At 36.1% G+C, this 26,019-nt stretch overlaps 2 protein-coding genes and 3 non-coding genes across 5 annotated transcripts; 4 read left to right on the forward strand and 1 right to left on the reverse strand.

The window, feature by feature from the left end:
- The first annotated feature begins 2,253 nt into the window (after nucleotides 1-2,253).
- On the forward strand, nucleotides 2,254-2,360 carry LOC133306566 (small nucleolar RNA R71). Its single transcript, XR_009750914.1, has one exon. It is a non-coding gene; the product is annotated as a small nucleolar RNA R71 (small nucleolar RNA).
- Nucleotides 2,361-11,482: 9,122 nt separating this feature from the next.
- LOC133306558 (small ribosomal subunit protein uS7) lies at nucleotides 11,483-14,354 on the forward strand. The gene is made up of 5 exons (XM_061506888.1): nucleotides 11,483-11,606; nucleotides 11,693-11,787; nucleotides 12,254-12,525; nucleotides 13,646-13,849; nucleotides 13,973-14,354. The coding sequence occupies exons 2-5, from the start codon at nucleotides 11,695-11,697 to the stop codon at nucleotides 14,025-14,027; spliced, it is 624 nt and encodes a 207-aa protein (XP_061362872.1). The 5' UTR covers nucleotides 11,483-11,606; nucleotides 11,693-11,694; the 3' UTR covers nucleotides 14,028-14,354.
- LOC133306568 (small nucleolar RNA Z102/R77) lies at nucleotides 12,744-12,823 on the forward strand. Its single transcript, XR_009750916.1, has one exon. It is a non-coding gene; the product is annotated as a small nucleolar RNA Z102/R77 (small nucleolar RNA).
- On the forward strand, nucleotides 13,089-13,171 carry LOC133306567 (small nucleolar RNA Z102/R77). The gene has a single exon (XR_009750915.1). It is a non-coding gene; the product is annotated as a small nucleolar RNA Z102/R77 (small nucleolar RNA).
- A 5,415-nt stretch (nucleotides 14,355-19,769) lies between the features above and the next one.
- Nucleotides 19,770-24,347, reverse strand: LOC133306564 (SUN domain-containing protein 1-like). Its single transcript, XM_061506893.1, has 2 exons — nucleotides 23,035-24,347; nucleotides 19,770-20,293 (listed from the first exon to the last, which is right to left on the reverse strand). Exons 1-2 carry the CDS (start codon nucleotides 24,121-24,123, stop codon nucleotides 19,988-19,990), a joined length of 1,395 nt encoding a protein of 464 aa, XP_061362877.1. The 5' UTR covers nucleotides 24,124-24,347; the 3' UTR covers nucleotides 19,770-19,987.
- Between the last annotated feature and the right edge of the window lie 1,672 nt (nucleotides 24,348-26,019).

Here is a 26,019-nt window from a genome sequence, read left to right on the forward strand (position 1 = left end):
CTCACTACTTCCTTCATAGTGGGGTTGAGTCTCCTCTGTGGTTGCCTTACTGGTTTGACCTCTTCCTCCATCAATATTTTGTGGGTGCAAAAGGAAGGATTAATACCCTTAAGATCTGAAAACTGCCATCCAATAGCCATTTTATTCTTCTTGAGTACCTTAATCAACTTCCTTTCTTCCTCATCAGACAACATTGCATTAATGATTGCTGGATATGTTTGATCATCCCCAAGGAACACATACTTCAAATGTGAAGGTAATTCTTTAAGTTCTACCTTAGGTGCTCCTTTTGGAATGTCATCAATCTTCTTCTCAAGCTCTTCCACTTCTGGCTCTTCTTGGTAATCTTCTGTACCTGTCTCTTCTTCTGATCTTTTTTCCTCAACTGGGAATTCTTCTTCTTTATTCACTTCTTCCACAACCTCCTGTATTACATCCAATCTAAAACAATCTTCTACATCAACAGGGTGCTTGATGGTTTCAAATACATCAATTGTGACTGTTTCCTCATCCACCCTTAGCAACAACTTTCCTTGTTCAACATCTATCAAAGATCTTGCAGTTGCTAAAAAGGGTCTTCCTAACAATAGAGGAATTTCTGTATCTTCTTCCTCTATGTCAAGAATCACAAAATCCACTGGAAAAATAAACTTGTCTACCTTGACCAAGACATCTTCAACCACACCTTCAGGCCTCTTGATAGATCTATCTGCAAGATGCAGAATAAGATTGGTCTCCTTCAAGGTGTTGATTCCCAAAGCTCTACATACTGTCAACAGCATCAAGTTTATACTGGCTCCCAAATCGCACAATGCCTTTCGCACCTCCACATCTCCTATAGCAATAGAGATACTGAAGCTTCCAGGATCTTTCATTTTTGTTGGAAGCTTCTTCTGGATTAGGGCACTACACTCTGCTGTTAGGGCCACTGTCTCACCATCAGTTAATTTCCTCTTCTTAGTAAGAAGATCCTTCATGAACTTTGCATAGTGAGGCATATTTTCCAGTGCTTCAGAAAATGGTATGTTAATTTGTAAATTTTTGAAGATATCCAGAAATCTTGCATAGTGCTGTTTCTGAATCTCTTGCTTCAACCTTTGAGGGTAGGGAACTTTAGCATAGGGAGATAAAATAACTGGCTGTTCTTTCTTGTCAGCCATCTTCTTCTTTTCCCACTTCATCATCTTTTGTGGGGAAGCATTTTTACCAACTTCTACCTCTCCTTCATTCTTATTGTTCTTCCCTTCCTCTTCTTTATCAATTCCAACTATAACATCTCTAACAACTACTTCCTTCTCACTTTTCTCATTTCTCATCTTTTCTACTTCATCATCAGAGACTACATCTTCAACCACAACCTCTTCTTCATTCTTTTTATTTTCCACATTCTTTTTCACTGGTTGAAGTACCAACCCACTTCTTGTCATAATTGCTTTACAGTGCTCCTTAGGATTCACTAATGTATCACCTGGAAATTTCCCTTGTGGTCTCTCTGATATCTGTCTTGATAATTGACCAATCTGGGTCTCCAAATTTCTGATTGATGCTTCCTAATTTCTGAAAGAAGTTCTGGTCTCCTGCATGAATGCAATTGTCTCTTCCCTGAATGAATTAGACCCCTGGATATAATCCTGAGTTGTCTTAGATAACTGAGCAAACGCTTTCTCCCATGCAGCAGGATCACTTGACTGCTCCTTTATATGTGGTGTTGGAGGATGTAATGGTGGGTTCAATTGATGGTTGGAACTATAGCTGAATCCTGGGTGTTGATTTTTGTTCTTCCATGGTGGCACATAAACATTCCTTCCCTGATTGTTGTAGTTCCTTTGATTATTCTGATCATACCACACTCCATTCACCTCTGCTTGTTCTGGTGATCCCCCATAATCACACTCCTCTGTCACATGGCCTTTGCCACAGATGGCACATACACATTTGGTTTCCACAGAGGCTACCTTTTGTGAAGAGAGTTGCTTGATAAGGGTATCTAATTGTTGCTGCTGTTGTCTCTGTGTCTGCATCAGTTGGTCATTCCTTGCCAACAGAGCATCATACCCATCCAACCTGATGACTCCTGTCCTTCTGTCAGCCACTGGGGCATTATCAAATTCTTGAGATGCTAATGACTCAAAGATATCCAAGGCTTCTTGAGGGGTCTTGGTAGTCAATGATCCACCAGCAGTGGCATGCACCAAGGTTCTAGTGTTAGTGGTCATTCCTTGCAGGAAGATTGCTGCTTGTTGCCATGCCTCAATTCCATGTTGTGGACATTTCCTCAACAAAGTCTTGAATCTCTCCCAAGCCTCATAAATGGATTCTGACTCTTTCTGCTTAAAGCTTGTAATCTCATCCTTCAACTTGGCCCTCTTGGATGCTGAGAAAAACCTCTGCAAGAACTTGGTCTGCAGATCATCCCAAGTTGTTATACTTCCTTGTGGCAATGATTGCAGCCATCTCCTTGCATCATCCGTCAGTGAATGAGTGAATAGTCTCAACAGAATTGCATCTCTTGTGACACCATTTATCTTTACAGTATCACTCAACAATAGAAAGTTCTCTATGTGCAAGTAAGGGTCCTCTACACTGGTTCCAGCAAACTGATCCTTCTGCACCAAATGAATCAAAGCAGGCTTCAATTCAAAGTTGTTGGGCTCCACTGTTGGGCGCACAACACTCCCAATTGGAGGAATCACTGCAGGAGTCATGTACTCTCCCAGTGTCCTCTGTGGTGGTGGTGGCCTGTGATTCTCTGCCATTATCTCTTCCTGATTAACCGTACTGGATTCACCAATTTCTTGCAACTGTCTCCTTTGCCTGGCTGCCCTTTTTTGCTTCCTCAATGTCCTTTCTAATTCTGGATCATACAACAACAAATTCGGATCAAGTGTACCTCGCATATACCAGAATCAAAATTGACCAGAAACTTAACATAAACTAAAAATACTGAAAATAAAAGGATTCAATCTCAGAATTCTATGGTATGAATTAGTGTTGAAAAACAAATTCCCCGGCAACGGCGCCAAAAACTTGTTGGACGTTTAGCAAGTGCACTAGTCGTACAAGTAATAAAATGATGAGTAAAGATCGTTCCCACGAGGAATTGTGTTCAAACACCAATATACCATAGAAAACTAATTTGAATCAAATAAAAGTTTGTAAAAATCATGAATAATTTGTCACCAGAAAATTGATTGTAAGTAATTTGACACAAAGTAAATGTGGATTAGGAATTAATAAAACAACAAGTAGTCAGAAAACAACTTTCCTCCATAATAACCTATGTAAAAAAACTGATCATATGATGAATTCCTTTCCATGTGATGTTAATCAACCTTTTACTTATCATCAAGATGTAATCCCTTACTACCCTGATAGATACATTAATCAGAAACCCCAATCCCTTGGTGATCTCTTTCTTAATACATGCATGAAATACTAAAGTCTTAAGATTACATCAGAACTCTAGCATCAATCCCTTGAGTACTAGAATTCTGATGTTAAGATTATCAAATATAGAAGTCATATAAACATCCATGTTCTATATTACTTCCTTGATAGAGATAATTAAATCAGAAAATCTCAAATCAACACACGAAAAATACTTCATCATATTAATCAAATCAACATAATATTATCATGGAGTTCTATTGCATTCAGACTACAAAGACTCTACTCAGACATAACTAAAGAATAGATAAGAGAAGAAGAAGCAAACTTCATTTCCATGTTGAAAGTCTTCAATCTCCAAACTATTACAAGGAAATCCTAATACAAAAACTAAAACCTAAGAGAATTTAGAGAGAAGTCAGACTAAAGTTTAAGAGAGAGAGAGTTCAGATCCCTCAGATCCAGATCTCCTTTCTAAATGTCAAGGCTTTGCCTTATATAGTGTTACAATTAAAAACAGAAAACAGATGTGGGCGCTAAAACGTCCATAAGTGACCGTTTTAGCGTCCATGCTTTACGTATGCTCAACTGCTTTTAACTGATTCCAACGCTAAAACGTTAAGGAATGACCGTTTTAGCGTCCAAACTTGGTGAATGCTCAACTGATTTTAACTGACTCCAACGCTAAAACTCTTGATTTGGACGTTTTAGCGGTGAAGACCAGATTCCTTTTCCACTTTAGGGCGCTAAAACGCTTATTGCAGGCCGTTTTAGCGCCCAAGACCAGCAATTTTCCATCTTTCTAAGTGCAGCGCGCTAAAACGCTCTGTGTAGGCGTTTTAGCGCTCATCACCAGCAAGTTTTGGCCTTTTCCTGTAGCAGGGCACTAAAACACTCAGTGTGAACGTTTTAGCGCTCAACACTTAGGCAATTTTTCTCCTCTTGAGCTCCAGAATCTTCTTCCTTCTCCAGTTGTCTTTCAAGCTTGTTTTTCCTACAAGAATCATACAAATTTCCAATAAAGCTCTTGAACTTGTAATTGAGGACATCTTAGGACATTAACCTTGTTTTTCATCATTTAATCACACAATTTGATCCTAATTCCTGCTAAAAACCATGATGAACTAAGGGTTCATCAATGCACAATGCGTAATTATGACCCTTATGACCCACCATGGTGTGGGTCACCTCTTTGTGAGAGTGAAATTATATAAATTGGGCTTTTTGACCCTTATGACCCTTAATTATTAATTAATTACCAATTTGACCTTCATTTGAAACTAATTCGAAAATTTAACCCCCCTCCAAAAAACATAACACCAATTTACCTCTGTTTGACCGTTGACCACGAAGCCTACCTGGGTATTTTTTGAATTTTTTTGCCTACCTGGGTAGAGTTCTTGAATCTGGGAAAATGTTTGAATTATTTACCCGGGTAGGGAGGGGTGTACCCGGGTAAACATCGACAGTAGGGTTTTTAAATACCCCAGCAGCCCCCATTTGGAAACCCACAAAGGGGTACCCGAGTAGAGCTGCTGAAGGTGTGTCTTCTTAAGCGATTTTCAGGCATAATCTTGCACCAATTCGTCTTGTTTCTGATCATCACTTCGCGGACCTTGCAACCTCTGTGCCTTCTACCGATTGCAATTGATCAAAGGTTCATTTTTTTCGTTTTTTCAATTATGTTCTGATTTTGATGAAATTTATGACTTGGTCATTTGAAATTTTATGAATTCCTTTTATTTTCGTTTATATCATTTGATTCTGTCCGAATTATTTTATCAATTTGTATATGATACCCTAACCTGTATGTTTCTGAATTCGGCTTTTTTTCAGTTTAATTGTGTGACGCAATGAGTGCTAGACGCGTGTCAAAGCTGCTGGTGGGGGAAATTGAGCAAAGAAGCAAGCGTCGACACGATGGGCCGTCATCCTCTCAGCCGCAGGCTGGTGTGAGTCAGGCTCCGAACTTGACGCTCGGTTATTTGTTTGATGATGACATAGCTGCCCATAAGACGTTTCTGAAGTATTTCATGAGCAGGAAGATCTGCGAGTCGAAATCACTGGATTCAACCTTCTTCACCATGGAGCGCTTTGACATTGTGCCGCTACTTGAGGAGACACATTTAATTGTGCTTGCGGAGATGCGGTGCCCATACTCGGAGGTGATGGTGAGAGCCTTCTACCAGAACCTTGGCTACTCTCATGGTGAGCTGACTTCCCGTGTCTGCGGGATTGATATCATCATGACTGCTCCCATATGGACGGAGCTTCTGGGGTTCGATTTTGATGGTGTCACATGAGCAGCCCTATATGATGGAGATAGCCATCATATCTTTGGTGATTATGACAGGGAGGCTATTGTTACAGAGACTAGGAGGGCAGACGCCGAGGCCGGACATTTTTCTCATTATCCTGTGAGCAACTTGTCGGTGTCTGCTCACATTCTCCATTATATGGTGACACATATTATTTTCCAGCGCCCGCATAATCATTCGAAGGTGCTGGAAGGAGACTTTGTCATCCTGTGGGCCCTCCTTCACCGTCAGCAGGTGAACTGGAGGCATTATATTTGCATGCTGATGTGGAAGGCTGCCAAGTCAAATAAGGCTGAATTGCCTTTTGCATTTCTGGTGCAGAAGATTCTGCATAGATTTGGTGTGCCTATGGCATCAGAGACCTTGAAGAAGGCCACAGGGTGGAATGTTGTATTTGGTAAGAGGCTGCTGAAGCAGTGTGGGATCCAGCAGAGCAGAGCTGGTCCCTAGTACTAGAAGAAGGCACCAGAACCACCTGAGATCCCAGTCCACCACGATGCAGAGATCTATGTAGCACCGACACGTGACACGACACTCTGACACGTCAATCCTAAAAAATTATGAATTTCGACACGTTGGGACACGTTTTAATATTAAATAATATTTTTAATTTATATAGTGTATATTTCATTTAAGATTTAATAATATAACAAAAAAATAAAACTAAATTAATAATACCCATCAACACATTATAAAGATGGAAGCTTTAATAAAAAATAAGAACTGAGATGAGAGAGAGATATAATATCAGATAGAGAGATCAAATCATATTAGAGAGAGATCAAAGAGAAGGAGATACAATAAGAGCATAATATGAATTGACAACACTGAATGCTACTGAGATGATATCTTATCTACTTAAGGAGAAAAAAGACAAAATAATAAAATTGATATGATCAGGTGGAAGCTTTATTAATATATTTTGATTTTTTTTTTAAAAAAAATTTAAAAAAAATTTAAAAAAAATTTTAAACAAATTACAAAAGTGCGATTTGACCGTGTCCGACACGGTCAAATTCGCGTGTCAGAATGGTCAACGTGTCGAAAAAAGTTGACCGTGTGTCCGACACCGTGTCGGAGCGTGTCGCCGTGTCGGAGCGTGTCGAACACGACTCTTCCTGTTTTTACAAGTGTCTGTGCTTCCTTGGCAGAGATGGAGGATGCACCTACAGGTGATGTGTTTTGCGTTTAGGGTTTATGCATTATTGTTGGTTGTCATTTTTCAGTTCTTAATTATAATATGTGCATTTTCATGACTTATGACGCAGGCCTTGATGACGATGATGATGATGATGGCACTACTCCTGTTGATGACGGACGGACACATCCCACCCGCAGTCACCGACCACCAGACCCTCCATCTCTTGAAGGTGGATGGACAGCTCCTGAGGGTGGATGGACACTTGATCATGTCATGGCATCCATGTATAGCCTGACAGTAGGCCTTGACTCATTGTCTACTGATTTTAGAGGATATAGACAGAGCACAAGCAAGTGGCGGAACCAGATTGACACTAGGGTTGAGAGCTTGGACACAAAGGTTACACACTTAGAGGCTGCCTACAGGAAGGGTGATGAGGAGGCTGATGCTGAGGACGATGATGATGCGCAGGAGGATGATGAGAATGGGGAGGACACGCAATCGGATTCCAGTAGATAGGGTTTCATATGATAAGGTTTATACCAGTAGTGGTTGTATTTTGGGAAACTAACAGGGTGTATTGGGTTTACGGGTCCCAATTTGGATGTATTTCATGACTTATTTTGGTGGATGTACTTGTTACCCGATGTCAATGGTTTGAATGAATCCCATTTTGTCTATTTACGCAAATTCTTATTTTGAAATGGTTTGAATGTTCAATTGTGTCTTTGAAATGCCTTGTATGTTCATTTTGATTTTTCGCAAATTTGGAATAAGTATAGCGCACATCGTGCCGCCGGCATCCCATATTCACGAACTAAATCCACCCCCAAGTCATATTATTTGTTGTCCTTCGAAATCAATCAAAAAACTATGAGAAAACTGGGTGGATCAGCTGCTGTTGCTACAAAACCAACTGGTCTACCCGGGTAACACGTACTGGTTTACCCAGGTAGCTCATACCCGGGTATACCAGTACGTGTTACCCGGGTAGACTAGTTGGTTTTGCAGCAACAGCAGCTGGTCCACCTAGTTTTTGTGTATTTTTTGGATTGTTAGCTAATACCATGACCTTGACTGACTCGGGGACGGGGTAAATGGGTATGGTATGCATTCAGACATAATCATAATACGAAACAATAATGTGCTTAACATAACGGTTGCCACACATTGTATGTTATGCAACACAATACATAAATAATACAAGATAGGGTTTATGGTACCATAAACAATACACAATAATACAAGTCAATACGAAAAGACAATACGTAAACCGTATGTCATTACAAAACAAATTACAACATGGAAACATAATCATGCTTGTCTTAGCCTCAAAGGACATGTTCAAATGTTATGTCCAACTTGCTTGCAATGCTTACATCTGCTCTGACTGCTCGAGGGTTGAGACTCAACCCAATCCATCTCATTCTGAAGCCTTGATGACTTTGGTCTTCCTTTTGCACGTACCAACCTTGCATCCGGAATTACAGTAGGCCCGATAACATGTGGAATCAACAATTCATTGCCAATAGGGTACCAGTGTGCAGCATATACTTTAGCAATGGTTGGGATTTTGAAAATTTGATCCACAAAATCATAATGGTTTAACTTGGCTGCCTTGCAAACTGCTAATACATGGCTGCACGGATACCTCCTTGATGTATACCTACCACACTGACATGTACGGTTGATTAAGTCCACTCTCATAGTGTCACCAACCTCGTGTGTAAATTGATTGTAGGCTTGCTCAACCTCAAACAATAACAGCTCACTATCATATATCCTCACACGATACGTGCCGACCAATTCATCATTTTTTTGCAAAGCTACCTCAACCTTCTTTGAAATTATCCATCATTGAGATATATCTTTTTCAATCGCTTCACGTCTCTTGACGAAATACTCAACGAGTCTACTGAATGTCATCTTCACTAATGCAGTTATCGGCAGATTACGTGCTCTATGAAGCACCTTATTCACACACTCAGATAGGTTGGTTGTCATATGACCAAACCTACGTCCTGCCTCATCATACGATCTGCACCATTGCTCTTTCGGAATCGCATCCAACCACAAAGCAACTTTAGGATTGTTCTCGATAAATTCCTTGTATCTATTGTCGAAGTTTATTTTTGAACATGTGTACCCTGCAAATCAATCATAACATATGCAATTGGTTAATTACGATTTAAAAACAATAATACAACCAAATGTAATTAAACCGTACAGTACCTAATTTCATCAACGTTTTCTTCAATTCCACATTCCTAAAGCGGGTATTGAAGTTGCTTCCGATGTGACGCAGACAAAATACATGATAAGCATATGGAGGCTGCCACCCAGCGTGATCTTTCACCACCCTTATGATGCTTCGATGACGATTAGATATTAGACAAATATTGTGCCTATGGGTGACATGGAAGCGTAAAAGGCTAAGAAACCAGGACCAATCCTCCAACCTCTCACCTTGAGGGACAACAACAAAGGCAATAGGGAGCAGATATCCATCTCCATCTTGAGTTGTTGCAATCAAGAAAGTTCCTCTGTACTTCCCATACAGATGAGTGCCGTCAATTTGAATTATAGGCTTGCAGTATTTGAATGCTTCAATGCCATTCGTGAAATGTCCAAAAAACCCTGTGAAATACGGCCCTGTCTGTATAAACCCGACGTTCATCAAAACATTGATTTGTATCAAGCTTGAACACAGAACCCACATTCACCTGCGTCATATACGTCAGCCAATTGGGCAAGAATCCGTATGACTTCTCCCAGTCACCATACAACTTAACAATGGCCTTCATTTTTGCCTTCCAGGCCTTCCTGTACGTTATGTTGTATCCATATATTCCCTGATTGAGGCATGTGTGATCTTCACCCCATTTACGGACCACCCAATTAGCTCCCTTCTTCGGCTTGATTGCCTTCATATACCAGGGACAACCGTCAGCATGGTTTTTACACTTCATAACAAATCTTGACTCGTCGCTTTTTTCGACTATGGTTGTCCTGCGCCCCTTCATACAATGTATCTTAACAGCGAGTTGCATTTCAGGTTTGGAGCCAAATTCTTGTTGCACAAATAACGGATCTCCTAACTTCCAACCTCCGTGCAAGTCATCATCCCCATATAGCATCTCCAACTCGTCATTAGGGTGTGCCCAATTAATGAAAGAATAATGTTGGCTTTCATTCCAGAAAGGCTCCACCGCAGTCCCTGCATCTAAAGATCAACTCTCATGTGTCTGAATGAATACCACCACAAATAATAAATTGTCTAAACCAAATGTCCAAAATTAATAACTTACCATTACTGACTGGGTCAACATGAAGTGGTGACAAGGCTGGGGTACCCAGACTTACCGCGCTCGTGTCAGCGTCAAAATTTTCGTCCACGTCAGTGTCTGATGAATCACCTTGTGGAATAGCACTTTCAGATTCTCCCTCATCTTCACTGTCCACATACTCCTCATCCTCATCCTCTTCATCTTCATCCAATGCTACCTGAGGAGGTGCGGAAGATCGCACAACTGTATCTTCTTGACCAGTACAGTGTGCAGTAGTGGTTGTATGCACCGGTAAAGATGAAGACTGACCAACATCAACTTCAACATATATCTCAATATATTTTAATACTTTCCATCCAACAAACGCATCTGTTACGAACTCCACATCTTCATCATCATTGATATCGTTACCAATGTAATATATTGTATCCATATCCACTACAGTCTCTAACCTGACAATCATGCGGTGGATGGATTGTATGCCTTCTAACCCCAATTTTTGGAGAATTCTCTCCTTCAATTCATTGCATGTAGTGCCCAGTTTGATTTTCATCATTTTTGTTTTTCCTTCAAATCTGACATCGTTCGGACCTTCAAAATGCCTTCCATTGTAGTAAATAACTATGGGAACCATGTTTGGACTTGAACTCATCCTTCAAATTAGATATAGGTTTTGGGTTTGGAGGTTGGTTCGGATTTTTTAGCAAAAAATGGGAGTGTGGAGGTGTAATCCCAATGTCCTACCAAGATTAAGCTTTCTGAAATGATGAGATGAAATGTATGTGTTATGTTTCGGAATAGAGAGGTCAAGGGAGAGAAATTTGGGGGCACAAAACCTAAACCTAGCAACAATGGCCGAAACCCATTGATATTGGGGTTTCTGGTCGATGTTTACCTGGGTACACCCCTCCTTACCCGGATAAATAATTCAAACATTTTTCCATATTCAAGAACTCTACCCGGGTACACCCCTCCCTACCCGGGTAGGAAAAATTAAAGAAATACCCGGGTAGGGAGGGGTGCACCCGGGTAGGCTTCGTGGTCAACGGTCAAATATGGGCAGATTGGTGTTATATTTTTGGGGGGTTAAATTTTCGAAGTAGTTTCAAATGAAGGTCAAATTGGTAATTAATTAATAATTAAGGGTCATAAGGGTAAAAAAAACCTATAAATTGTGTCATTTAAAAGGATAAATATTTTTTCCATAATAATAATAATAATAGGAGATACAATACTTATTTGTTTAAAAGACAAACACGAATGAAGAACTTAAAATAATAATAACAATAGAACAGATAAAATAACTGATGAGTATTGGGCCGACCCAATCACATATTCTAATAGGGTTTTGATCAATTTATAAATAAATACCCTAAATGCTTGAAGTCTTAAAACAGCAAAAACTAGGGTTTTGATTTGCGTTTCCATCCCCCGACATTTATCGCATTTTGTGTGCCTCAGCAGCAACACCAGGTTTGTTTACGTTCTGCTTCTTTCTGCTTTCATTCGGATCCTCATTTGCCTTCGCTAACACTCTCCTTGTTCAATTGATTATGCAGCCATGGCTGACGTCATCCACGAAGCTGGTATTGTTCCAGATCCAACACAGCTCGAAATCAAGCTCTTCAACCGATGGAGCTTCGAAGACATTCAGGTACTTCATCTCTCCCATTCTTCCTTTTATCTTTCTATTCACTCTGCATTTCGATGTGCAGAAAAATCATAACGATTTTCAGTAATTATTCCTCGTTTTTATTTGTTTTATAGTTAACAGTTCCATTCTACGCCTTCATCAAATTTAGACTATACGAAATAGCAATTTTATACGGTAAATGAAATCCAGTAGTTAATTATTAGTTTAAACTTTTATGATGTAATTTTCTTTTCTTTTCCTTTTTAATTTTGCGAGAAAGATTTTTTAGGTTTTTTACACTATTCCAAAAAAAAATCTAATTATTGTACTTTTTTATACATATTATTTAATTGAAAAGCTCCTTTTTTTTTCCTTGAAAATTATTGTTTTTTAATTGATTGTCTTATATATGTTTTTGTTGTATTCTTCTCTCAAATGCTTTTTTTTTTAATTTCTATTTCTATTTTTATTTTTTTGGGGTTTTTAGGTTAATGATATTTCTCTGGCTGATTATATTGGAGTGGTGGCATCCAAGCATGCAACATCTGTTCCTCACACTGCTGGTAGATTCTCGGCCAAGAGGTTCAGGAAGGCACAGTGCCCCATTATTGAGAGGCTCACCAATTCTCTCATGATGCATGGTAGAAACAACGGCAAGAAGCTTATGGCTGTTAGGATTATCAAGCATGCTATGGAAATTATTCATTTGCTGACTGACCTGAACCCAATTCAGGTTATTGTAGATGCTGTCATCAACAGGTATGTGCTGGTGCTGGTGCTGGGATTAGCTTTTTATGTCGTGGTTTAACTGTTGATGGCCATGCCTTTTATAGTTTGGTGTAGTAGAAAGTTAAGCAAGCTTGTCAATGCAGAAATTTAAAGGTCCATGTTGGAAAAACCTGTGTTTGATGTTGTAGATTTAAATGATGTTTCAATTTAAAAATACTTTATGAGCTACTTGTGTGGCTTGATTTGGAGAATGGAATGATGATTATTATTCCCTATTGGTTTGATTGCCTAAATGATGGCATTTTGTATTAGCTCTATCTGATCATTCTCCTTATCTCCCTCTCCCTCTGCATATTTGTTTTGTCATTCCTAATTAGATATGTTTGATCAAATATTTTTTCTTTTTGGAAGGAGAAACTCAGTTGCGGAGGCTGGTGTTATAGAGCATGTCAACTTGTATTTGTGCAATTTTTTTTTCAAATGTTTTATTTGTTTATTGCTTGAGGTGATCTTACCTGGGGTAGAGGAAACCCAAGTTTAATCTTAAAGGTACCTTAATTTTATGGTTTAGACCAATCACATTCAGAGTTGGAGAATGACATGATGATTAGTTGTTTCCCTATTGGTTTGATTGCCTGGATGATGGCATTTATGTATTAGCTCTATCTGATCATTCTCCTTAATAACTCAAATATAAGTATTGTTTGTTTATTTTCATGTATTCAACATCACCCAATTTGGAAAAAATGGTCCATCACTCTTCGATACTCGATAGTGGTTGTTGCTTAAATATGTCATGTTAGATTTTCATTTTCTCAGGTAATTATCATGTAGACTAAGCAAAGTTGAATTGAACTTTTAGTTTTTTCTTGGGCAAATTGTGTATGCTGGACATATTTCATAAAATCTGAAATACAAAAAATTTGTATAGTGGGCACTGATACTGTAAAAGTAAACATTGGTATATGTCATATACCTAGAGATTCGAAATGGGCACTAATATGTTACCATAGAACTGTAGCAACATGAATAATGTTTTTGTAGTTCTCAATATGTACTGTTGTGAATCAAATACTCCTTTACTTTAGTTTCAATATATTATCTCTGTGACCTATTTGATTGTGTGTATGTATATTTTTCATTTATGCAGTGGTCCTCGTGAAGATGCAACCAGAATTGGTTCTGCTGGAGTTGTTAGGAGACAGGCTGTGGATATCTCACCCCTTCGTCGTGTTAATCAGGCCATCTATCTTTTAACAACAGGTGCACGTGAAGCTGCTTTCAGAAATATTAAGACAATTGCTGAATGCCTGGCTGATGAACTTATTAATGCAGCAAAAGGTTCCTCCAACAGGTAAATACTTTTACAATGCTATTCCTTGAGTATGCATTTTCTGATGTATTTGATCTTCTCTATTTTTTATTTGATTTGTTTTTTGTTTTTTGGGATATGCTAAAATATATTACTCCATTTCAGTTATGCTATAAAGAAAAAGGATGAAATTGAGAGAGTTGCCAAGGCTAATCGTTAAGAAGCTTGTGGAAGCAGCAGCATTGGTGACCAGAAGGTTTTGTTTCGATTTTGTAATGACCGTGGTTTATTTCGAACATTGAGTATATTACTTTTGCTGCCTTTAGTTACTTTTCAGCCGTTCGCTTCGCGGGTTCACAATTTTACCTGTTATGTACTAGCCCTCTTCATAATTTACTATGAATGATTTTATGGCCCCATAATATTTAACTTATGCCCAGATTTAATTTGTAATGTTATTAGATCAAGTCATGAAGACTGAAGTTAAATGTGTGCTCTAATGTGTTCTCTTGATGACCCATCAACTCAATGGAAAGCAGCATCTCCATATACCTTTCTTCTTGTAGATATTATAAAATATAATGCTAAATTGCATTCATAATGAATTGGCTAAATTATGGGTTTTGTTGTGAAAGTGTGTAGTATCTGGGCTGTTGAGACTAAGCGATTAGATGTTTTATTTGCTTTAAAGATTAACTGACTTTTTATAAAATATTAGGTTAAGAGGTGACAATCACGTAACATTTCGTAGGAAGGCCTACAATTACTGCTTGTATTGTAATTTTAAAATTGTAAAGTTATAGAATAATATTGAAAATATAAAACTACGGTGTAATTTCAATGGTGATACAGGATAGTAATAAAATTTTAATAAAGATTCGGGAAAATCCGTTTTAAAGCATAGCTACGTGGCTTTAAGAAGCTGTAAGAATGTACGACGGGCTCTTTGAGACTTTAAAAATTCCACCTTATTTGGTTTATGTTCTCTTCATTTCCACCCCATCATATTCCAAATGTTACAATGCTCTCAGCTTTGCCTTAATTCCTTGTTTATGCTTTATGAGTATATTCTCTAAATGTGAATCGATCATTGCTACCTTTTTTTGTTGATAATCGATTATTGCTGAATTTAGTTTCGGTTACGATGTCTTTCTTGAGATTATATTTTGAATCGTGGATGATTTTCTGATAGCTATACATTACAAGCGTTTCCTTCCTTTCCATGAGTACCATTTGATTTAGTCATAAACACATAAAAGTAATTATCACATAAAAAACTAGGAAAAGTATTTGTCATTTTAAATGACATAACACTCTCCTTTTAAGAGAGAGACAGACGCAAAAAAAAAAATTATTTAAATTTTAAATTAAAAAAATCATCTACTTTCTCTCTCCCATGATTTTTATTTTTTCTGTGTCTGTTTCTCTCTTAAAATGACATAACTTATGTCATTTAAAATGACAAATACTAAACTCAAAAAACTACTATTTTTATTGTTAGCGTTTAGATTTAAATTTCTGCATACGATCTTATTTCTAATTTCTTGCTTTTAGTTCTTGAATGTTGCTTGTAGTTATACAAATGCTTTTATTGTTGAAGACACAAGTAGAGACCATACCATCATCTGTCCTTTACTTTTTTTATTTTTTTTATATTGCTCAAGTTGGAATGAGATAAAATGAAATTGTTTTCTAATATGTTATAATAGATCTCACATGTCATCGGTACTTATATTATCAAAATAGATGTTAAAGGGTGTAATTCGAGCGAACCTAGTCCATTCGTTCTTGGCTGCTAAATTTGGGTCATCGCATAGCTGATTGGCCCATAATTAAGTTAAAACAATATTAGCTTTAAAAAAAATATTTAATTAACTAATACCAAGAAATTTAAATTAATTTATATTAAAAGATTAATTTGTATAATCCAATAGGTGCAATTTAGTTGACAACAAGGAAGCACCGACATGTCATTTTTTTAGAAAAATGCATGTTGGACATTGACAATTTTGGATATGCGGTTAATATTTTAGGACACGTTGACTATTTCGATATTATAAATTTTTTTATAATATTAAAATAATTCTAAAATAAAATATAACAGTTTTTTTAAAAAAAGAAAAGAAAAAACAGAACAATGGAGGAATAATAATAGGGAGATCTCGCCGTGAATGGAGATCTATATATCTCCTCCCTTGTTATGTTTCTTCCAATGTTATTAAAATTGGCCCGATCATTGACCCGGTCGAGGTACTGGGTCATTGGGTCCCTGGTTCAACCGCATAACCGGTAATTATATGCAATTTTATAATTTATATTAAAATATTATAAACATACTCAAATATCTAAGCAAAAATGACAAAAAATTCAAATATTTAATATAAAAATTCAAATATTTAATATAAAAATTAATAAATTACATATTATTATATAATAAAGGATCAAACAAAAATATAATGATCGTGATACGGGACTTTAGGTTCAGAAAATGACATCTCTAATTATAAATCAAATCAAAATTTTCTGCATAGTTCATAATTGAGATAATATTAGTGTTATAGGTACATAACTTATGTAAGACAATAAGCAGAAAATATATTTAAATATGTCCATTATGATTTTTTTTATTTTTTTTAAAAATGGAATTTTTTTTTGGGACCGGGTCACCGGTTTTCATGAAAATCGGTCGGGTCGGAACGGGTCGCACCGGTTCTGATGCATAGCCGGTCTGTTGCTTGAACCGGACCGGTTATATGATCGGTTTACCGATTCCCAGGTTGACTCGGCCGGGTTGGTTCGATTTTAATAACACTGGTTCCTTCAATTCTTCCATCGAAATGTATTTCGTCATTGTTGTTCCTAAAGCTTTCGCCATTGTAGATTGGCTTAAATATGCAGTGAAGTCAAAGACAGAGAGAAAATGGTGTGTTTCCTTTCTCTCTCTTACGGTACATTCAAAACAAAATGAGAAGAAAAGAATTCTTACATTTCATGAAATATGATACAAAGAGTACAAAAAACATGATACAACAGATGAAAACAACAAGGAAAGGTAAAATAACTTTTACTAACCTAACTAACTCAGAACATTAACTATGGTTAAAAAAATAAAAGGCTAACTCACTGATGAAGTTAACTAACCAAAGATCCCAAATAAAGTTAACACTTATTAGTTATTACTCTTTTCTTTGCTTTTTGTAGCAACTGAGATTTTTTGGGTAACATTTCCATCAAAATTTTAAACGAAACACATTTCCAGTGAAAATTTTCGACGAAAAATATTTCCGTAAAAATTTGTGATGAAAAATATTTTTGTAAAAATTGTTGACAGAAAAAAAAAATTGTCAAAAATCTTTACGAAATCTAAATTTTGACAAAAAAACATGTTTGTCAAAATTTTCGACGAAAAATATTTCCGTTTAAATTTTTAATGAAACACATTTGCATTGAAATTTTTTTGTACAAAGTTCTGACGAAAAATATTTCTGTAAAAAAATTTGACAGAAAAAAAATTCATCAAAATTCTTTACAGAATCTAAATTTGACGGAAAATATTTGTGTCATACTTTTTGACGAAAAAAATTTCCGTTAAAATTTTCTACAAAACACATTTTCCTCGAAAATTTTTGACAGAAAATATTTTCGACAAATTTTTTAATAAAAAAAATTTCTCTCAAAATTTTCAAGTCAAAATCGACGGAAATTTTTTCTATAAAAAAATTTGACGAAAAAAATATTTCGTCAAAATTCTTTACGGAATCTAAATTTCGTCGAAAGTTTCACAAAAACATTTCCCTAAAAATTTTTGAAAATAATATTCCCGTCGAATTTTTCATTGGGACACATTTTCATCAAAAATTTTGGACGAAAAATATTTCGTCAAAATTTTTGACGGAATTCTTTTTTCCGTCAAAACTTTTGGTGGAATTTTTTTATCGAAAATATTTAAAAATCATTTTCGTCAAAACTTTTGACGGAAACTAAATTTGGTCGAAAATTTTGACAAAAAATTTATTTGTGTAAAAAATTTCATCGGATGAAAATTCCGTCACCTTTCAATGAAAAGTATTCCAACGAAAAAATATTTTTTTGACGAAATTTTTTGTCGTTTGCAACGTAATTTTTTTGTAAAAAAATATGATCTTTTTTAGTTGTGTAAAAAATACATAAAAAATTTAGAAGGCCCGCAGGCTGGCCTTAACCCATAGGGCTTTGACCCATGTGGATCTAGATCATTGTGGGCTTTTTGGCCCTAACCCACTTGGGCTAGGGCTAAATGGGTCGGGTTGACCCGTTTTGGTAACTCTATTTACAGGGAAGGAAATCAAGTGGCTCTGCGAATGAAAATCCTTCGGGTTGGTCTACTCAGTGGTATAAGAGAATTCCTTTGGGATGTGAGGAGTTAATTACTGAGGATACAAGAGGCAACATGTTGCTTTGAAGTGAATGTCAATAAAAACAAAAAGGTGATGGTCCAAGTACTGGTGCTTTGAAGTGCAATAGCCTGCTGCTGGCAGTAATCGCCACACTATGAGCTTGCTGGTTGGCGTCTGGCTTCCTGTTTTCAGGATCCTCCACTGTTGGTCACCCATCATTGGTGACTCAACCGCCCACTTGAAGTAGGCACATATGCTGCTGCTCTGTTAAGTCAGCATGGACTAGAACATTCTTGTTCAGGCCCCAACATTTTCGTCGCCGTTGAGATCCAAGCCCCTTTTTCTAAGGCAGCTGGTCCAGCATACCCTCTCAACGTTGCTGTGGGCCATGATCAACGTATGACCCAACCCCCCCATACTTCACTTGATGGAGAGACACAGGCTACATATATAAATGCACCAAACCAAGTACTGTTCCAACACCTTAATGCCCCCACTTGGGTCACAAGCAAGCGCTACCTTGCTCGGCAATCTGACAGAGTTGTCAGAATTTATAAAGACTGAGTTGTTTGATCGCCTATCAGATGTGGGACTTATAAATTCAAAGACCAATGTACAACTAAGTTGGAAAAACTCCTAGTGAAGTTTGACCAAAGTCATGGCATAACGTCATTTAATGTTTACACATAGAAATACCAGATAAAAAGTTAGTGAAGTATCAATAAGATTTATTTATGGATAAACTGTCACATCCCTTTTGTTGTCTCAAAAAGATGAGTTTTACCCGAAAAACTGTAGGGGCAGTTGGTAAAAGGATTTTTCTAGAATTCTCGAAAAATTTAAAGGTGATAATTTTATTTATCCACGTCTGATACAAGATTTAAAAAAAAAAAAAAAAAATTCGAGAATCTGACTTTCTCGAAATTTTATTTTGTATATAAATATTTTTGAAAATATCACCATATTCTTGGATTTCCATTGTAAGAAAAAATTTAATACAACCAAACATAGCATCAAAAAAATTAACTCAATATTTTCAGAAATTTTTTTACCTACTAAACACTTTTTTTATAACATTCTTGAAAAGTTCATTAGTGTCATACCAATCAACAGCGGAAGTAGTGACGTGGCACTGAATACAATATCAATCAAATGCGGGACTGATCTTTTTTTTTTTTTTTTTGATAACAATGCGGGACTGATCTTACACCAATTTACTGTGTGTTTGATTATATTAGTTTAAAAAAATTTATCCAATGCACTTAAATGATGCTTTTGCCCACCAATCTTTCAAGATTAAAATATTTGCCAAATCAAAAAGGCATCACCGCACACGGTTTTATTTATAAGTTACTTACTAGTAACGACACTTCATATATGTAGGTAACTAAGAATAAATTACGGTGTACAATGTAACAAGAAAAAGTTTATGTTAGAATTTTAACAAAAAATTAAAGCAAAATACTTTCAATTAATATCTGCCTGCCAAAATCCAATCAAGATGAACCTAACTGGTGGGTTGAAGGTTTTCGATGGTTGATTTTACTCGTATCATTGAATTAAAATGAAAAGGTAACAATAACACTTGAGCATACCCAAAATCTACCATCTGCCTAATTGAGAAATCATACACTACATACAAAATCCATTTGAAGCAGCAATAAGAAGTTAAATACTCTAACAAGGACCATTAGTGACTGCAACTGGTAACAATGGAGTCCATGTCTTCCTATCCTACATCTAAACAAACAATACTGAACAATTACACGGACCTTGATAAAATTCCAAGCAAACAAAAGATGATTTATGACTCCATTGCCATCATAGAAACAGAGTCAGGCTCGTGACCATGAACTCTCAAGCGATATATACAAGTGTGTGAAGGGTTTCCATGGTTTGACGTAAAATCTAGCCTTACTGTGTCAACAACACCAGAACCTGCTGAATTCAACACATTGAAAGTTTGAGCATTGCTTTTCTCAAGGTCATATGTAAATTCTGCTAGAAGAAACATCCTTTCAGTATCAATCACAGATTCAGTATTACGGCCCTGCAGCCAACCAGAGACCCTGCAGTCTTTGGGAGCGCTTGATCTATCATATGCAACACTCTGTTAAAAAGAATAATATTATCAGTATTAAAAGAAATTGCAACAGAATGAATTAAAAAATATGCAGCAAAACACTTACGTAACAGAGGCATCAAGATAACAAAAAAAAAAGGCATATAGAATATTCCATCATAAACAAATATCAAATGGAACTCAGAGGTTCTCCCAATAGAGACAAGTCATTCAATGCATATGACTTATTGTAAATAATACAGATGCTATACTCTCCTCTTAGCAAACAAAGAATATAATGGTCACAGTAGCAAAATGCAAAAATAAGGAAAATTGGAGCAGAACACCAGCAAAATGCAAACTGCAAAATCCATAAGGGCATTTTCAAACCAAATTTAATAACTTACACAACAGTTAAGTTTCTAAAGTTTTCAGTGCTATTCTATTTCCTTTTTATCCAATCAGAACACTTGAGCAATGAGAAGGTATGCTACAATAACATCTATTAATCAAACTTAAAGATACTGTGCCAAATAAGTGCAGGAAATCAGAAATCAGAATCATCATACACAAAAATAACTGTCATTTTCTCAAATATCAACAACTCAAACTGACAAGACAAAAAAGGTGTTCAATCATATATCTACAAAAAGCATAAAGAAAAGTAGAAAACCATTTACAAAGCATAAAGGAAATCATGAAATGGTTAAATCAACAATACATATATCTTGAAAAAAAGTAGAGAAAACTAATAATGAAGCAAAGAGCTTCAACACGGGTGTTATAGTTGGTGCTTTTTAGATACCTAGAAAATGTTATAGTCAGTCCTTCAAATTATTTTTATTTCTAGTGTCTGTGAATAGATGCAATGGGCTTTAATCTCTTGTCTGTATTGTTAATGAAAAAGAGTCTCATTTACTGAAGAACATGATTTAGTACTCAAATAACCAAGAAAACAGACATGTAACAATTAATTAGGTTGTCAGATCATGACTATACCATTATAGGTTGATAATATTTGGTAAGACCTTTGGGGGCAGTTTGGTAAAGAGATAAATTTTAGATTCCCAGGAAACTCACATTGCGAATCCTAGTTACCCATATTTGGTACAAGGATTCTTAAAATTTTCCTGGGAAAATTAGATTCCTGAGAATTAAAATTGTGAATAAGAATCCCATAAAATAATACCACGAGGTGAGTGGTATTCTTGAATTCCTTTAGTAGGAAAATTTTACGTAATCTATAGAACATAAATAACCCTGCTTTAATATTTCTATGACTAAAATACCCTCTCCTGTTTTGACCCTTTTGTGGCATATCAGAAAAAAAATTTAAAAATTTATAAAAGGTTAGTTTTGTAAAATCAGCCCACATTTCTAGGAATCATTGGCAATTAACCAAACATAGAAGCAGGAAACTTGAGCCAATATTCCTGTGAATATTTTGGCCTACCAAACAGTTTTTTTGTAACATTCCTGCGAAATTCATTTTTCCAACATATTCTCAAAAACAAAAAATTTCCTCCTCTACCAAACGCCCCCTTATATAATTAATGTAGGAAAGCTTATCTGTTAAACTGTGAAAAAAAAAAGCTTTCAAATAATGTCAAATGCAATAACTAAAACATAAAATTACAGTATACAAATAAAAATAAAAAAAAATTATTTATATCTTTTATCTTATGAAAAAATTTATTGGTCCTTTTGTCGATCACCTAGCTCTCTTCAATCATAAACACAGCTCAAACTATGAAGTTCCACTATTTTCTTACTTTTCAAATGTCTGAACAGGTCGTTCCCTAACACTTTACTTTTATTGTATAAAAGATGTGGCTATTTGATAGATCCAATCAAAGAAACATGCAAGATAGCATATCACCTACAGTGTACACTTAGAGCACAATGTATGAAATAGGAACCATGTGGTTAAATTGGGACATCTGAATCTACTCGACTACAACAACTAAATCAACAAATTAACAGGATGCATACAAAGTAATGATATATAGAAATGAAAATCATTTAGGCAAAGATATATAAGACTGCAGCATCAAGAAAGATCTCAGAGGCTGATAACAACATAACATACCCAATATCACTAACATACAACAAACTATATCAAGAAGAAGACCAAACAAGCATTACATCACACTGATTACCACATAACATACCCAATATCATTAACATACAACAATCTATATCAAGAAGAAGACCAAACAAGCATTACATCACACTTTTAACGGAAAAATTACACAAGCAGAAAAATACCACAATCTCCCCTTTGACATGCATAACTCTTTCAAATGAAAGATAAAAGCAAAAAACTTCATACTCTTATGAAACAAAATGGCCCTTTAATTGTTTCTCATATCACATGCATAGTTTAAAAATCCAGCATACGGACATCCTCAACTGCTAATAGTTACATTAATCAAAATTAATCACATTTAGTAACCTAAGTACAAGAAGAAAAAAATTGTACAAGTCATTCAAAGGCTAAAACTTATCAAAAAACTAGACGCACCTAGATGATATAATAGGATCTTAACATAAACTTAATTCATGGCACACTATGCAAATTCATGAACTGAGTTTGCCACAATCAGAGAGTGGGTATCAACATGGGAAATGCGTCATGCATATGTGTAATCAAACTGCCCTAATCCAAATTTTCAGAAATCAGGAAAAATACCAGAACACTGCCCTAATCCAAATTTTCAGAAATCAGGAAAAATACCAGAACACATTAAAGAATATACTAACTACATGGCATGCGTACAACACATTACCTTTGCTACATGTTCCAAGGTGACAGCCTCAGGAATGATGGCAGTGCGCAACCTAATCTGAACAAACCCTCTACTATCCTTCAAGGGGAAACACTGCCCCGGCTCACCAAAGCTTGGTTTCAACATCTTATCCGCATTGTGGTGGACACCATTTTTGGCAGACAACAAGAACCAGTTCCCCCTACCAGCATCATACGCCTGTGAATGCCTCACAACCGCGGCTCCACCACTTGCAAGAGCATAGTCCACCATCCCAAGCCCATCAGCAGCATGTTTCTCAATCTCCTTCTCAATCACCTCCCTCGCAAATTCCCTTATCTCATCCAAACCCCCACCCTCATAACCACTTCCCTTCTTTGCCTTCCTCAAATCCTCAACAAACTTGTCAAACTCTTCCTTTGATAACCAATCCTCTGTCTTCAACTCACCCAAATACCTCTCCAATCCCTCACTCTTTGACTCCAATTTCTTCAACTCACTCTCCAAAAATGCACCTTTCTCATCAATTCTCTCATTCATTTCCTTCCTCAAACCCCCAATCTCACCCTCAATCTTCTTATCCACCACATCAACTTGCACCTGAATCATCTTCGCCGTCTTCTTCAGCAACCCCTCCACATCAGCAATCCGCCCCTCGAATTCCGAATACCCGACATAACTCCCAACCGCGCCATCGCCGGATTTCAACGCCAACCGCCGAACCAACTGAATCAAACCCACCAGTACTACCAGGAGCACGAAATTCTTCGCGAATATGCTCAGAACCGTGAGCCACCGTGGCTTATCGGCCTTCGCGAGAGTCTTCCGTGTTCGCCGCAGCGGCAATGCGGCCGAATTCCCGCCGGCAGTCTTCTTCGCCGGCACCAGATCCCTAGAAACTGCTTCTCCGTGGATCGAGTGGTGGCTCAAGTCTCGGCCGTTGACGGACGAGGGGACCTTGCCGTCGCCGGCGCCAGAAGTGGTTGGAGAAACGGCGACGTCGTTGGCGAGGAGTTCGATGTTGGTGGTGGTCTTCTTCTCGGTGGCGATCACGGGTCTCCGACGCGCCCCCGGGTTCGCCGCCGTGATGGACACCGTGGAAGCCGACATCGGAATCGCCAAAAATCACTTCAATTCAAAGACCGAAACAATAAAAATAAAAAAATAATAAAAAAGAAAAAGAAAGTGATGGGAATGTTGGAAACCCTAATGTGTGGTTGGTTGTGAATGAAGAAAACGAGAGTGAGAAGAAGGGGAAGAAATTTTAGAGACTCTGTACGTTTTGTGTTTTTTATGAGATCCGAAGAGAAACGAATGAAGACTACGAATTTGAACCGAAGGGACACACTGTTAAGTTTTTCTTTTTCTTTTTCTTTCTATATGCTATTTATAGAGAAAAACATCTATCATTCCTAGCATCTAAAGTTTATATCATTTTAGATCCTAACCGTTGATTTCCGTCCATCAACGGTTATAATTTATTGGGCCAAACTTAATGGGCCAAATTTATTATTAATTAATTAATAATTTTAATCCAATAAATTATAATCGTTGATGGAAGGAAATCAAGGATTATGATCTAAAAGGATATAAGTTTATATCCTTTAAAAGGATAGATATTATTCCCCCTATTTATTTGTGTTTCTTATTTTGATTCGGAAATGGAACAAGGGTCCGTTTAGATGAGTTTTTTTCTTCAAAAATTGTTTTTTTAAGAAAAAAAACACTTTTTGTTTTTTTATTCGTTTGGATGTCTGCTTTTAAAAAAAAGAAAATGTCATAAAAAAAAGTCAAAAACTTACTTTTTTCAGAAGCTAAAAATTTTAACTTCTAAGAAAAGCAGAAGTGAAAAGCCAAATATTTTTTTCAAAAACTAAATATTTTTATAAAAACATAAATATCTTTAACTTTTGTAAAAAATACTTTTAAAATAAAAAAGTGATAAAAGTTATTTTTTTTTAAAGTTGAAAGAAACAACCTCTAAATCTTGAGTACTTGCACTCAGAGCATCTCACAATTATTTTGTGATACCTAAACAAACAAAAAAAAAACATCATCTAAAGCAAATGACATGATATTTTTATCTACATTTTACAAAATAATTGGGCAAATACACAGAATGTGCAATACTGCCTATACATGTGATGCATTAAGATTTAATATTTATTTTTCAACAATAAATCTTTAATGAATTGTAGTGAAGATTTAGTGCATCTATTTTATGACACATGAATAAAAAAATTACATTATCTGTGTTTCTTAAATAATATGATATTCTTTTAGGGGAAGATTATACTTCCAATCTATTTTCGTTTACAACTTCTTACAATCATATCTTAACCGTTGATTTTCGTCAATCAATGGTTAAAATTTTTACAAATCAAATTTATTAATTAATTATTAATTCACAATAAATGACAACTGTTGATTGGCAGAAATCAATGTTTAAGAATTATTTGGGTTGTAAATATAATATCTCCCTTCTTTTAAACATTATATTTATCTCATTTTTTATAAGATAAATAAATTTTCTACACACATAAAAAAAAAAAAAATTCATTTTTTTTCTCTTCTGTGAATCCTACTTTTAATTTTATTTATTTAATATGAAATAATCATTAAAAAAATTGTTTCCCTTCTTTTAATGCATTAGATTCACGAAGTCTGTTCATCCCAATTATTTTGCGACGATAAAAAAAAAAATCAAATCAACAAAAAGAGCAGAGGAAGTGAGGAGAAATTTGAAGTGGGCAGGAAGGGCTGAGCGACGCGACTAGTCAGCGCGTGGTTGAGAAATTGGAATCCACTACTGTTTGGGGACTGGGCTCGGGCTTATTCAGGTCCGGATGTGCTGCTGTCTGTTTAGATATGTCATTAACATTAAATTTTTTTTATTTTTTTTTTGGTAAATCATTAACATTAAATTAAAATATATATTTCATAATTTTTTTTTTAATGTAATACATGCCATTTTTAATTCTTTTAAATTTAAATTTGATAAATTGA

The sequence above is a fragment of the Gastrolobium bilobum genome, unplaced genomic scaffold, assembly GCF_033153095.1.
Source record: "Gastrolobium bilobum isolate Gb01-03AN ecotype WA unplaced genomic scaffold, APGP_CSIRO_Gbil_v1 utg2226, whole genome shotgun sequence".
NCBI classification, from domain to species: Eukaryota; Viridiplantae; Streptophyta; class Magnoliopsida; order Fabales; family Fabaceae; genus Gastrolobium; species Gastrolobium bilobum.